General features: G+C 37.4%; 1 protein-coding gene across 3 annotated transcripts in view; it reads right to left on the reverse strand.

The window, feature by feature from the left end:
* Window positions 1-2518: 2518 nt before the first annotated feature.
* The window catches only part of LOC126092368 (tetratricopeptide repeat protein 21B-like), a 257167-nt gene continuing 243257 nt past the window's right edge, over window positions 2519-16428 (reverse strand). For all 3 annotated transcript variants that reach the window (XM_049907915.1, XM_049907916.1, XM_049907917.1), the window contains exons 19-20: window positions 7680-7922; window positions 2519-3462 (exon numbers count right to left, since the gene is read on the reverse strand). In XM_049907915.1, coding sequence (XP_049763872.1) covers window positions 3354-3462; window positions 7680-7922 — 352 coding nt within the window. In that variant the 3' untranslated portion in view covers window positions 2519-3353. The remainder of the gene's footprint in view (window positions 3463-7679; window positions 7923-16428) is intronic.

A 16428-nucleotide genomic window follows, 5' to 3' on the forward strand; every position in this document is an offset into this window, starting at 1 on the left:
TTAATAAAAGTACAGTCTCTATAGCTCTGGCCTGGTTTTCCCTCTGTTTCCCAGTGGCTTTTACCCAAATGGGATAGCATAAAACAAACCATTCCAAGGAGAAGTAATAAAAAAGGCTGTACTCAACTTTAAAGTAAAATCATCCATGTGCAAGAATTGCAAGAAAGCACTTGTATTATCACAACTATTAAAATCACGTGTCTGTAGTCACCTGTTTGGACGCAGGCATATCAATCAATCTGTAGTCACCTGTTTGGGTGCAGATGTTGTTGTTGTTGTGGTCTTCAGTCCTGAGACTGGTTTGATGCAGCTCTCCATGCTACTCTATCCTGTGCAAGCTTCTTCATCTCCCAGTACCTACTGCAACCTACATCCTTCTGAATCTGCTTAGTGTATTCATCTCTTGGTCTCCCTCTACGATTTTTACCCTCCACGCTGCCCTCCAATACTAAATTTGTGATCCCTTGATGCCTCAAAACATGTCCTACCAGCCGATCCCTTCTTCTAGTCAATAAGATAAGCTAAGAATATATTAATACCATGATTAAATCAAATACGTCTGCAGTCACCTGTTTCAACGCAGACAAACTTAAAATATATTAACACCATAATCAAATCAAATATGTCTATCATCACCTGTTTGGATGTAGACAATTGATAAAAAGAAATATGCTATCATGGAATGCCATTTACAAGACTGTACGTAACTATGCAAATGGCATTCCGGGGGACTTTTACAGGGGGGAAAAAAAGGAGAAAACCCCTCAACAATGGAGAAACGCTATCTGTGTTCGTAGAATCGCAATTATTATTATCTTTGTTCCTTTGTACAAGAAGAATGAGCGTATTTTTTTGTTTCATTATCTTCTCGATTCTGATGTTCTAGCTGACGGACACTAATTGTTCATGGTCTGTATCTGATACAATTATCTGTAGTAGCAATAGAATTTTGTTGAATATACACAAAATAAATAATTGTAATATGCGTTTATGTCAGTAGTGAGTACCTATCCTGCATATGATTCAGTACACAATAATTTTGTGTAGGCTCATTATTGTAGCGATGCCATTGATGATAAAAATTATATAAGTTCTTAATTTAATGCTAAAATTATTAAAAAGAATAATCTCAATTAATTGAAAACGGCATCTTGTAATATTTTCCAATTCATGTTAGGCCAGAGGTACAGTTTTTTTTATTAATAGTAATATCTATAAATGCTTACGTTGCCACTGCACATAGGCAGCTACCCTGGAGCATCCAGCCTCACAGAAAAAATAATTAAGCATTATTTAAATGGATTATCGTGTAATATTAAAGGAAGATTTTTAATCCATCATGAGTAAGACGGATGTATTCATGTTGGGATACATATGATATTTCTGGCGACAGCGCCCTGAGAAAACTTTGCTGTGGTTTTTAACAAACATAAAAGAGTACTTTCAAAACCATTTCATACAATAGGAATAACGGCACAGTTATCGTTATATGAAGAAGTGTTCAATTTAATTCATTAAGGAAAAAAAAAATAATAATCACGCGATACGGTACGTCAAAGATCGGACCCACCACATACCCCTGTAAAGCTATCGCGTACCACACCAGTCAGTCAATGTGACCCAGGTGCATTGTTCACCTTCTGGCAGGTATGCATATAGTTGTCACACCAGCAGGAACACACTGTACTTTTTACACATTCAACAAGGTTGCTTACCATTCAGAAAACTGAGAAAGCTAAGCAAAGAAACTGGATATGTTCTAACATTGTCAAGTCAGCATCAGCAATGGAATACACTGAACAGTGGCACAATAGCTCAAGGTTATGGGATTGATAAAAAGGCATAAAACCCATTGCTGTTGTACTTTTTACAACAGCATACCTGCTGGGGGTTTAAGTAGGGATTGTCATTTATTGCTTCTTCTGCTGGAATGCTGATGTGAGGTCAAGGAGGACTAGGGCGTTCTCCTTCAGACAGTAGGCCATGATGAAATGTTACACAGTCTATCATTAAATCTTTCAAAAAACAACCTAATGCCATTTCAGATAGCAAACAACAAGCTCCAAGTTCTTGAAACAGATATTAGTGGGCAATCAATGAAACTCCATATACAAAATTTCTAGGAATATGAATGGAAAACAAATTATGGTGGAATGAACATTTTTAACCTACAAAAACAAGCTTTGAGGTTGATCTGTAGAGTTACATACTGGACATCTTGCAGGCATCTTTTCAAGATCATCTGCATATTGACACTCAATATATCTGCTCATTGGCAATATTTGAATTCAACAACAAAAAACTTTTCCAAACTACATTAGAGATTCACGATCGTGGAACAAGGCACAAGCAAAGTCTTCACAAAGACTCAATAACTCTCAATGCAGCGAAAAAATTGAGTTACCCAGCCCAGAAGAAAAAGAGTTTACATTAAGGTTCAATGGATATTGTCTACCCTTATATATTTAAGAACAAACAAACACATTTTTTATCATTTTAATGAATTTTTAGAGCTATTTATTAAGCAAAATATACATCATATTACAAATTATATTGTAATATTGCTTATTGAATATGTATCATGTAATGTTTCGTGTCTTGTGTATATATTGTTTGCAGTATTGTATGAACCAATAAGTATGGTAGACACTCAATTTCAACAACTGGACTGAAAATAATGATAATTAATACACATACGGAAAATTTATCATTTATATTTTTCTTTTTCTCCCTCTTTCTCTCCAAGTAATGTTGTATTCTTTGACCTGTCCTACATTACAGTACATCCTTTGTTCTGAATATAATTTAACAATTTAACATAAATAAAAGTCAAATCAAGTCCAAGGCTCTAATATTTCATTCTCTTAAAAGTGCTACAATTTTTACATCAAAAATTAAGTGCATTGCAATGTTTAAATGATTAAAAACGGAAACAAAATCCAGGTTCCCATGTACATAATATAAAAATGAGATGCAGACTCCCAAACTTATAAAGGTGACTTGTAGGGACTTTTTCTACTTGTGATGATCTACTGTCACACGGTTTCAAACACTCATGTGAACTACGTATTTCCAATAACTTGCACACTTTTTTAAAAAGCTATATTTAATTTTATTTTGTATGATAACAACCTTCAGAAACATGTATTCAGTGTTCATGAGGGTGTCATAACAGCTAAATACAGTGAATACTAAAGACTTTTTAGGTAGAATGTAAAATACCATGTACAGAAGACAAATAACAGAACTGCATAGTTCAATAAGCTTATAAAAGTTGCTTACTGTGTTAACTTAAATTATGGACGGATGTTCACAATGTCTCTCATAACAAAATCCATTAAGGCTGAGAGTGATCAAGTTCTTAAATTATTACGACATTTTTCTAGAATATCCTTGCGTATACGGGGAAAATCTGGTTGCAGCTTAAGCACTTGCTGGCAGACATCAATGGCTTCTGCATACCTGTAGGAAAATATGCAAATAAAATGGCAAGCATTAGTAAAAATTGCATCTCTATGGCGACAGATCACTGCTGATCAAATGGAGATATGGCTGAACAGCATGCCGGCACACAAGAAAAGAAAATAATCACTAAGTTTCCAGGTGATGTTCTTTGTGAACTAGGGAAATCATAGAAAAGCTAAATCACGATGGCCGGGCACAGATTTGAACTTTCATCCTCCAGAATGTGAGTCCCGTGTGCTAACCACTGCACCACCTCAGTGGGAGAAAGAGAGGGAGAACTATTAATTTTTCTATGAGTCTCTCTGCTCCTCAATCCTCCTCCTATTCAAGAGTTCATACAGCTACTTTCGACAAAACACTTTATACACTTGTATGTCTACCAGTTTTCGAGAATAACCTTTTTCACAGTGAAAATACCAGAAAGTAATTGATAAGTGTTCTTTTCCCAGGCCAGATCCTTCTAAAACAGCCATGAAAGAAATAGAATCACATAAACAAGGGGTGTTCAATAAGTGGTGCAACAATTTCCTTTCTCCACCATTTTTGGATTTAAAAAATTGTAATTTCATTTGTGACATCCTTGAACATTCATGCATCATCTCACGCATTTTCAGTAACTCCTGTTAGATGAGAGTGCTGTGACCAGTCTTCAAAATGGCATATGGAACTGAGATGTATTCCAAGGATAGCACAGTCATTGAACTCCTTTTGGAGGAAAACTAGACCATCAGAAACATTCACAAACACTTACAGAATTTTTACAGGTACAGGCAGTGGATAAACACATGGTAAGCCTGCTGAGTGAAGAGTCTGTAGTCAACAGAAGAAGGAGAAGGAAATCTGTCTGAACTCCACATACTGCTGTGAGCCTGCAATGTTGCAACACGTACACACTGTGATTCAGGGTGACCAATGAATGACAATAAGCAACTCAGTGTTCAACTTGACATCTTTATTTGCAATACTGACACATTTGTCCACTAGGTATCACATTCAAAGGTTTGTGACTCTTGGGATCCACTAAACCTCACTGAATAGCATAAAGAAGAAACAAGGAACATCTGCACCTTACTGTGTGTTTGTTATGATGTTGATGGAGATGATTTCTTGTCAAATTTTGTCACAGAGCAGAAACAAAGCTTCACCATTTTGAGCTAGAAATAAAACAGCAATCTATGTAGTGGAATCACACAATGTCTTCTTTGAGGGAAAAGTTCAAAATAGTACCCTGAGCTAGTAAAATCTTCTGGGACTCTGAAGGGGTTATTCTCTTCAGTGTCCTCCCTCATGGTCAACCAATCAACTCCAAAGTGTATTGTGAGACTCTTAGGAAATTGAAGAAATGATTACAGTGTATTGATAGCCACAAAAATGTGAACTCCTTCACAATTACACAAGGTCATGCAGAAGTCTGCACATCCAAGAGAAGATCATAAAATTTCAGTGGACTGTTCTTCCTTGCATGCCCTACAGCACAGGTGCCGCACCTCTGACATACATCTCTTTGGCCCACTGAAGAATGGACTCCAAAGAAGCACTACTGTAATGATGGGGAAGTTATTTATGGAGCAAGAAATTGGCTGAATGTGCAGACTATGATGGCCTGCACACCCTCACATTAAGATGGCATAATGCCACAGAAACGAATGGAGATAATGATGAAAGACAGAGTTTTATAACTGAAGAAATGGGGAACAATTTGGTGTATTTATATCATGAATAAAACCATTCTGCTTTGAGGAAATAATGAGTAGAATTACTTACTGTACGACCCTTGTACAATTATTGCTGTATTTATCAGAATACAAATGAGAATTATTGCACTAAATTATAAAATAAATACAGAAAACTAATAACTTTTGAGAAAGAATCTGGCGATTACTTACCTTCAGAAGGTGAAATGTGTACTGCTGCTGATAGCTACACATAAAAGCAAAAGATCACACTATCCTCGCTCTCACTGCTAGTTCCTTCCTCAGGAAAGAGAAAGGGACAAGCTGTGAAAGGCTCAGATCACTCAGAACCCCCCCCCCCCCCCCTCCCAAAAAAAAAAAAAAAAAAAAAAAAAAAAAAATGAAACGAGCATATGGCATTGTTGGCCGGGAGGCCCCATCCAGGGAAGTTCAGCAGCCGAGTGGAAGTCTTATTTCAGTGGACACCTCACACGGCGACCTGCGTGTCAGTGATGAGGATGAAATGATGATGAGGACAACACAACATCCAGTCCACGAACGGAGAAAATCCAAACCCGGGCTCACTGCATGGGAGGCAAGCATGTAACCACCCAGCTAAGCAGGTGGACAGACCCCCGGATAAGAGGAATCACCTACAGTGAGGATCAGGGTCTGCTCTGAAAGCTATGATGGTTTGTCAGCAATTCTGTCTCATAATTTAAAAATAAATGCAGACGAATATATAGTTGATACAAAGTAATTAAGAACCTTGCACCCAGTTAATGATGTTTCATTATTCAACCAAATCAACTGTTTGATTCATTCTTCCATGATATGCTTCCTAGATTCTCAAGAGTGTTCTTCCAGGGCAACCCTCCACAACAAACTGTTCCGTTATCATAAAGGTTGTCATCTTCAGAGTCTCATTTGTGCTTTATTTAATTACACAACAAAGGACACTGTTGGTCCCGTACAGTAACAGTTGCCTTGGACCAACAATCTCTTTGGTAGTTGGCCACCAAGGACATCAGCTTTTAGACTTCATATAAATTCATTTTGCCTCTTGTTATTCTTTCTTCCCGTCCTTCTTCTATTCAGACATATCTACTAATAATTGTGTCACTTTCTTATATGCTGATCTCCATGACAAAGCCTCTTTTAAAGACAGAGTCTTAAAGCCTATGTTATATTCATTTGACATTATATCAGCAGCTAAGGGCAATCTGAATTGTTATATTATTCTGAAATATCAGGTACGCCAAGATCACTTGTAAATCTTTTTATTGATTACCGGTTTTGACAGATCCATGCTGTCATCACTGGATCTTGTAACAGCCCAGATCTGTTGAAACTGGTATTCAATCAGAAGATTAACAAGCAATCTTGGCTTATCTGGTATTTCAGAGAAACATAAAATATAACTCTCTTCATAATTTCCTCCACTCATTCAAAAGCAGAGTTCTTTTATGAAGACGGAACAGGCAAATATTTTAGAGAAAGCAAACTGATGGAAGCTGACTGAGTAGTTAAACTGACTGTCCTCAGAGATGCATTCAGCTGTACAGAAGTCTAAAAATATGTTTGTTTCCTAGCCACACTGCTGAACAGTGTTCAGCAGGAAAGAAAACAAGAGCAAGGAAAGATTTATCTATCCCTAAGAGATTCATGCAAGTTTGAAAACATCCAGTTGTGACCAGTGTCTTTTGGTAGTGTTATACAAATGATTACGGCATTTTTGGGGCTCACTGTTATCTCACATCATAACTGGCCCAAAACCTGGATTTATCTAATAGATATCAGTCTATAAGACAAATGGAGAAACACACTCCTGATTTGGAAATATTGGGCCTGAGTTACCATCTGACACAGTACTCAAAACAATTTGTTTAAATTTTTTATTAGTTCACTTTCAAAATCCTTCTCACTAAACAGAAATTAGAAACTGAAAACCCTATCTGCATATTAAAACTTGTGACAGCTCAGCATGAGTGCTAGCAATATGGACAATAGCTATTCAGGCAAATAGCATGGCTTGCCTAAAAAGATAAAGCTCACCCACAAAGTAGTTTACTAATGTCGGTAGTTGGGCCCTCATCTACTCGCATTGTGTACTGTATGGAAGCTCTGAGTGTAACTGAACTCAGTTACTTTTGTGCATTATTTAAGACTGTTCTTGTATTCATGATGACGTTTTTGAAACTGGCATTGCAGCCTGGCCTGGTAGTTAACTTTCTGTGCATGATGAACTCTGTATGTGAAACAGTATTGCACAAATAAAACAAGTGTTAAAGCAGATTACTAAACAAAAGAATTTACAGTTTTTTATTGTGTAATTACATTTTGAAAAGCTGGAAGAACCATGCATCTTTCTCTTCAGTTACAAGGGAAGAAAACCTCTTTTACTAAGCCACAGAAAGAAGAAAGCATAATCAAGCAAAGTAAAGTTTCAGTTTATATCAGAGGAGCAATTACAAGTTCATTCTACATTAAATTGTACCTATCATATTAATCCCTACATTATCATGAGTAATAATGACTTACCTTTTTGCTTTCATGTGACAGAAAGCCAGTTTGCTACCAAGCACAGGATTAGACCGCCTACTGAGAACCCATGCTGTAGAATAGCTCAGGGCAGCATCTCGGTACCGTTGTTCTGTTTCTGCAGCTTGGCCAAGCAATTCATGGGCATGCACACAACCACGGTTATGCCGCAAGACACGAGCTAATAATTCAGAAGCTCCAGAACTAGTGCTACCTTGTGCTTCAGCGAGTGTCAACCAACACCTAGAAGTTTGCAAAGTTGCTGAGTTACATAGCCACAGAATTTATTTTGCTGCAAATATAAGGACATTCACATATTTCACATAATTATTCCAATAATATGAAAGAAGTCATTCAAGAAATTGAGTTATCAAGAACTAGATGCTCTTTCTGAAAATAGAAGATACAAATATTAAAGTTATCTGATTCTTGAAGAGAACTATTCTTTATGTTGCCACTTACATTTTGCTTTTTTCCATTTTCAGGTATTACATATGATGCTATCTGAAACTTAAGGGCTATAGTTTCTTTTCATATCATCACACAAATGAGCTAAGTATATGGTTTGCCTTAAGAAACAAATCATGCCTGTAAGTAGAGTAATACAAGTCAAAGAAATTACAGCACTTGCTGAGTTTTTATATTAACGGAGAGAGAATAAACTAGTCTGGAAGAACATATATAATCAAAAGGAGGAATACTGAATAACATACAGATATCTGAGCAACATAGTACTATATTTGCCGAGGTATCTGAGCCTCAAGTTCCAGAAGATCCCAGCAAGTTCTATGTACAACATCCAATTTACATTTCTGGTCATATGGCATGGACACCCTGTAAACAATTGTTGCACAATTGTTCCAAGCAGATGCTCACACATATAGCACAAATCTGTTTCAGACCGTCCTTCATAACAAAAATAAATGATGCTGAAGCTTTATCTAGTACTGATGACAAATATTGGAAAATTATGTTCAAATATAGATGACTAAAAGATGAAAATGCAGCCCAACTAATGGGCTTTGACAAAAGATTTTATCACAAAGTGGGGTGAGATCAACAGCTGTTAGATTGAATTGAACTGAACTGAATTTTATTTGATCCTGTAAGATTACATGATGTACCTTGAATGTAGTTGTAACATCACTGATTATAAATAATAATATATACAAATGTAATGTGATAATACTCTTCAACATTCTCAAGATTCCTTCTCCAGCAGATAGTCTTTGAAGTTATTTGAAAACTTAAGTGTCATGTAGATTGTAATGCAGTTTCTTAGGCAGACTTCTTAGTAATCTGACACCTGAGTGCTGGGGGTCCCTTTTCAGGCATTGTCAGTCAGTGGGGTACACTTCGTATGTCATTCTTCCTCCTTGTGCAGTTGGTGTGTACCTAGCATTTACAGTCCACTCTGCACTATCTTTTGTGAAATATATTAGTACAAGGGTGTAAAAGTTAAGATGCCTACTCTTTTGAAGTAGTTTATGCATGTTTCAGAAGACTTTCTCCTTAATATGATCCTGATTGCCTTTTTTTCTTTTTTTTGTAATGTGGACTCCCTTTTTACTTCTTGAATGTTTGAGTTTCCCCACACTATCACTGCATCCTGCAGATGCAGTTTGAAGAGAAAATTTAAAAAGGGAAATGGATAGGTTAAAGTTAGAGATAGTGGGAATTAGTGAAGTTAGTGAAGTTCGGTGGCAGGTGAATACAGGGTTAAAAATACAAAATCAAATAGGGGTAACGCAGGAGTAGGTTTAATAATGAATAAAAAAAAATAGGAGTATGGGTAAGCTATTACAAACAGCATAGTGAACGCATTATTGTGGCCAAGATAGACACGAAGCCCACGCCTACTACAGTAGTACAAGTTTACATGCCAACTAGCTCTGCAAATGATGAAGAAATTGATGAAATGTATGATGAGAGAAAAGAAATTATTCAGGTAGTGAAGGGAGATGAAAATTTAATAGTCATGGGTGACTGGAATTCGAGAGTAGGAAAAGGGAGAGAAGGAAACATAGTAGGTGAATATGGATTGGGGCTACGAAATGAAAGAGGCAGCCGCCTGGTAGAGTTTTGCACAGAGCATAACTTAATTGTAGCTAACACTTGGTTCAAGAATCATGAAAGAAGGTTGTATACATGGAAGAATCCTGGAGATACTAGAAGGTATCAGATGGATTATATAATGGTAAGACAGAGATTCAGGAACCAGGTTTTAAATTGTAAGACATTTCCAGGGGCCGATGTGGACTCTGACCACAATCTATTGGTTATGAACTGTAGATTAAAACTGAAGAAACTGCAAAAAGGTGGGAATTTAGGGAGATGGGACCTGGATAAACTGACTAAAGCAGAGGTTGTACAGAGTTTCAGGGAGAGCATAAGGGAACAATTGACAGGAATGGAGGAAAGAAGTACAGTAGAAGAAGAATGGGTAGCTCTGAGGGATGAAGTAGTGAAGGCAGCAGAGGATCAAGTAGGTAAAAAGACGAGGGCTAGTAGAAATCCTTGGGTAACAGAAGAAATATTGAATTTAGTTGATGAAAGGAGAAAATATAAAAATGCAGTAAATGAAACAGGCAAAAATGAGATCGACAGGAAGTGCAAAATGGCTAAGCAGGCATGACTAGAGGACAAATGTAAGGATGTAGAGGCTTATCTCACTAGGGGTAACATAGATACTGCCTACAGGAAAAATAAAGAGACCTTTGAGAAAAGAGAACCACTTGCATGAATATCAAGAGCTCAGATGGAAACCCAGTTCTAAGCAAAGAAGGGAAAGCAGAAAGGTGGAAGGAGTGTATAGAGGGTCTATACAAGGGCGATGTACTTGAGGACAATATTATGGAAATGGAAGAGGATGTAGACGACGATGAAATGGGAGATACGATACAGCGTGAGGAGTTGGCAGAGCACTGAAAGACCTGAGCCAAAACAAAGCCCCGGGAGTAGACAACATTCCATTAGAACTACTGACGGCCTTGGGAGAGCCAGTCCTAACAAAACTCTACCATCTGGTGAGCAAGATGTATGAGACAGGCGAAATACCCTCAGACTTCAAGAAGAATATAATAATTCCAATCCCAAAGAAAGCAGGTTTTGACAGATGTGAAAATTAGCGAACTATCAGTTTAATAAGTCACAGCTGCAAAATACTAACACAATTTCTTTACAGACGAATGGAAAAACTAGTAGAAGCCGACCTCGGGGAAGATCAGTTTGGATTCCGTAGAAATATTGGAACACATGAGGCAATACTGACCTTACGACTTATCTTAGAAGAAAGATTAAGGAAAGGCAAACCTACGTTTCTAGCATTTGTAGACTTAGAGAAAGCTTTTGACAATGTTGACTGGAATACTCTCTTTCAAATTCTAAAGGTGGCAGGGGTAAAATACAGGGAGAAAAAGGTTATTTACAATTTGTACGGAAACCAGATGGTAGTTATAAAGAGTCGAGGGTCATGAAAGGAAGCAGTGGTTGGGAAGGGAGTGAGACAGCGTTGTAGCTCTCCCTAAATGTTATTCGATCTGTATATTGAGCAAGCAGTAAAGGAAACAAAAGAAAAATTCGGAGTAGGTATTAGAATCCATGGAGAAGAAATAAAAACTTTGAGGTTTGCCGATGACATTGTAATTCTGTCAGAGACAGCAAAGGACTTGGAAGATCAGTTGAACAGAATGGACAGTGTCTTGAAAGGAGGGTATAAGATGAACATCAACAAAAGCAAAACGATGATAATGGAATGTAGTCGAATTAAGCCGGGTGATGCTGAGGGAATTAGATTAGGAAATGAGACACTTAAAGTAGTAAAGGAGTTTTGCTATTTGGGGAGCAAAATAACTGATGATGGTCGAAGTAGAGAAGATATAAAATGTAGACTGGAAATGGCAAGGAAAGCATTTATGAAGAAGAGAAATTTGTTAACATCAAGTATAGATTTAAGTGTCAGGAAGTCGTTTCTGAAAGTATTTGTATGGAGTGTAGCCATGTATGGAAGTGAAACATGGACAATAAATAGTTTGGACAAGAAGAGAATAGAAACTTTCGAAATGTGGTGCTGCAGAAGAATGCTGATGATTAGATGGGTCGATCACATAACTAATGAGGAAGTATTGAATAGGATTGGGGAGAAGAGAAGTTTGTGGCACTACTTGACCAGAAAAAAGGATCGGTTGGTAGGACATGTTCTGAGGCATCAAGGTATCACCAATTTAGTATTGGAGGGCAGCGCAGAGGGTAAAAATCGTAGAGGGAGACCAAGAGATGAATACACTAAACAGAATCAGAAGGATGTAGGCTGCAGTAGGTACTGGGAGATGAAGAAGCTTGCAGAGGATGGAGTAGCATGGAGAGCTGCATCAAACCAGTCTCAGGACTGAAGACCATAACAACAACAACAACAACAACAACAACAACATGATATACTATTCACAGGAGCTGTTTGTCTGCATACTGTGATAACTGCCTCATTATGAATGTGACGGAGCTGAGTTTCTTACAGACAGAATTAATATGCTGTTTCCATTTCAGCTCATTATCCACAGAAATACCTAAGAATCCAGTGGATTATACTTCTTCCAGTCTCGTGTCATCCACCTCTAAACAAGTGCATAATCTTCTCATTATTTCTGATCACTGCATACATAGTCTTCTTTAGGTTTATAAGAAGAACAATTTCCAGGAGCCACAGAGATGTGGTGTTTGCAGATATGTACGCTCTTCTGTCGAGCTGTAACACATTTTCGTCAATGTTCAATATTGTCATGTCATCTGCATATGATATTTTCTTCTCATTCTCTTCAACACCTATGTCATTAACAAACATATTAAACAGCAACAGCCCCATTACGGATTCCTGTGGCACACCTTATTTGATGTCTTTGGTTTCTGACTGAGACACATTCCCTATTGATACATATTGTCTCCTGTTGCGTAAGTATGATTCTATCCACTCACCTGCTTGTCCTTGAATATTATAGTTTTCCAATTTTCTTAGAAGTATTTCATGGTCAGTAATGTTGCTTTGGAGATAGCCAGAAATATCACAGACACAGGTTGTTTTTCATGTAAGGACTGTATAATATATTCCGTCAGATTGGCAATTGCTGATTCCATAGACTTACTCTTTATGAAACAATACTGTGATGGTATAATAATGCTGTATCTGTCCAGATAATCAACTAATCTACTATACATAAGCATTTCCAGGTGAAATCAGTGAAACTGGCCTATAGTTGTTAGGCTCATCCTTATCCCCTTTCTGGTTTACTGGCACCACCCTGTTTATCTTCAGTTTGTCTGCAAAAATTCCATCTCTGAAAGAGCTGTTTGCTCTGTCCAGCAATGGTGAGATTATTTGCTCGCTTACTTGCTATATTACATGATTCAATATTTTGTCATCACCTGCTGATTTCTTGGGTTTCAGTTTTTGTACAGTTTTCCTCCTCAATTCTTCGTCTGTGACTGAATTGGGAACAGCAGGGTAAGGGAGTAAGTCTCCAACTGCATACTAGCAGTTCCAATCTTGAGAAGTACCACAGGGCCAATGGAAGTGCCTACATTTCAAATTCACAGACATTTTCTGGAAATGAATGTGTATTATGGTGGCAGATTCCATTACACATTTTATGTATGTCATTAAATATCCTCTACATCATAAAAAATGATGACCAGGTCATTGGTGTAAATATTTGCAATTTAACTCCAACCATCAGATATTCAAATGAACATTTCTCTATGCCTAACTAAGTCTTACAACAACTATGTTGTTTTCAGATATTGGTGTTAATTCTTATAATATTTGAGATTATTTACAATGAGACTTTGAGGACAGCCCTTGCAGGTTATCTTTTGCAAGTTCCTAAATAGCAATAATACTCTCATTAGTTACCTACAACTGTGGATGATAGCACTATCTCTCCTACACAAGTTTATTGATCATCTACATGCCAGTCAAGCATAAATCTGAATAGCTCTCTCATAATTATTGGTGTGAAAATGTTGTTTAGATCTTAATCCAACTTAATGTAACATAAACAGTTGCAGAATGCGAATGACATGAGTCAGCAAGATATAAGATCCAATTTCTAAAGAAAACATGTGACAAAACTGAAGAACAGACTTTTATTGTATGATGTGATAAAGCATGTGTAAGTTTTTGCAAATATGAGTAGTCTGAATACTACTAAAATACAACAGGAACAGCTGTAATGAGAATGACGTGAACAATACAGATATGTATCTAAAAATCGTCATATATATTTGGGACATAGAAGAACAAAGTTGAGAACTGCAGCAGTAATGGATCACAGACTAGAAAGACCACAGGGCTCTGTCATTACCACTATGTTTTCAACTCATAAAAGTTGAATATACCATGCATTTCCTGCACTACTGTCAGGATTTGATTTAAGATCAGCATGTAAATCATTAGGAAATGCTGACAATTCCTCTTACTGTAAAAAGTAATGCTACTGTCTTTATAGCTATGTGATCAGCATTTTCTTTGCCACTGTCACTTTGCATCCATAACGGTATTAAACAATCAAACAGCTTTCTTCCTAGTTTGTATTCTACGAAGTACTAGCTTAGCACCTGCTGCTTCGCTCACATGCTCTGAATGGCCTGCACAGACTTTTTTGTTTTTCTTTAATTGGACTTGCATGTTGTTACGCCCATTACTCATGTGTACATCTGCACACTATAAAAGAGTTAGTGGCCCTTTACATGGCTGCCAGTCTTCGCACAGTTAAAGTACTTCAGCACAGTTAAAGTTTTCCAGTGGGTTTCATTTAATTCCATACAGTAAGTTAAAAAAGAGAGAGAGAGACAGATTGGGTAATTGGTTCTGCACTTATTAGCATGAGTCTTACAACCGATATTGCATCCTCTCATCTTAAACAGATATTCTGTACATGGAATCACATTTAAACAAGATATCTATTTTTGTCATCACTAATGATTATTTTCCGTAGTAAATACAACAAAAATAATTGTATAAACACTCGTTCGACCTATACTTGAGTATTGCTCATCAGTGTGGGATCCGTACCAGGTCGGGTTGACGAAGAAGATAGAGAAGATCCAAAGAAGAGCGGCGCGATTCGTCACAGGGTTATTTGGTAACCGTGATAGCGTTACGGAGATGTTTTGCAAACTCAAGTGGCAGACTCTGCAAGAGAGGCGCTCTGCATCACGGTGTAGCTTGCTGTCCAGGTTTCGAGAGGGTGCGTTTCTGGATGAGGTATCGAATATATTGCTTCTTCCTACTTATACCTCCAGAGCAGATCACGAATGTAAAATTAGAGAGATTCGAGCGCGCACAGAGGCTTTCAGACAGTCGTTCTTCCCGCGAACCATACGCGACTGGAACAGGAAAGGGAGGTAATGACAGTGAACGTAAAGTGCCCTCCGCCACACACCGTTGGGTGGCTTGCGGAGTATAAATGTAGATGTAGATATGTAGCCTAATGAAAAATTAATGTATCAAAGTTCCTTTTTGTTTTTCCTATGCAATTCTGACAAAGCCAATTCATTCCGGTGACTGTCAAATGACTCTATCTGATTTAGTTCACAAATTCGACAGCTTCCAACAGGGTGTATACACGGACAAGAAAAAAAATTCCCCAGATTTTTTCCGGGTCTCCCGGTTACAAACACACTTCACACATGAAAACACACTTCCTCCAAGGAGAAAATACACGTTTTCCACGATAAGTGACAGTGCACTTTCCCTTGGAGCTGTAAAAATATCAATCTTTCAATGGTAACGGTTTTATACACTAGCGTAGAACTTCCTGGCAATTTAGAAAACCGAACTCGGCAAGGGGGGAAAAAGAACAAAAAAACATGTTTCAGAGAGGTCTTTGATGTACAGGAACATGTACACAGTATATTTTCATGTTATGATATGCAGCATATTTTCTTATTACGAAAGCATAAATTTGAACTCCACCAAACACAGCATATTAGTTTCTGAGGCATTGAAATAGAGATCGCAATGCAGTAATGTAAGTGAATCATAAGTCATGTCATGTGATCTTGCCAGCCAATGACAGGAGATTTCAGAGCATAGAATACGTGATGTAGTCAGCCACTAGCAACATTATTGATAAGCAGTTTGAACAACCGAATAGGAAAAGTTAATGGTTTAAATTAATGTACATAATATAGCCACAAGAAAAGCTAAGCTTGCGCATATAATATTGGTCTTCAAGATTAATAAGCTACAAGAAAAGCTAAGCTTTCACATATAACACTGGTCTTCTTAGTGTCTGTTACAGTTTAAAATACATCACACAAATGCGCCATTAAAATTTTAAACAAGGACATTAATGTCTGGTATTCTGGGCTTGAAATTATTCTAAGTGGCTGGTCCTCAAAGTATTAAATTTTAAATGAGAATGAAATGCTCTGTGATTTAAGAAATTCATTGCATATTCTCAAATGTAGCATAGTTCATCTTGCATAAACGGAAATTTTCTTTGAAAATAAAGCTTTACGAAGAACCATTCGCAATATTTTCCCATGACCTCTTAGACATGGGTTCATTTCAGCAGCTGCCAGAGAGAACCAGAAAGCAGGAGTTACCGTGAATGGGCAGCTACGATGGCGCAGGATGCCCTATGTTCATACACATATAGCATTAAGAGATCTTACATGGCATCACAAAAGAAATAGGACATCACAGGATAGCATAGCAAATTCATAAACCATACTAAAATGCATAATTTGGCTT

This window comes from Schistocerca cancellata, chromosome 7, assembly GCF_023864275.1.
Source record: "Schistocerca cancellata isolate TAMUIC-IGC-003103 chromosome 7, iqSchCanc2.1, whole genome shotgun sequence".
NCBI classification, from domain to species: Eukaryota; Metazoa; Arthropoda; class Insecta; order Orthoptera; family Acrididae; genus Schistocerca; species Schistocerca cancellata.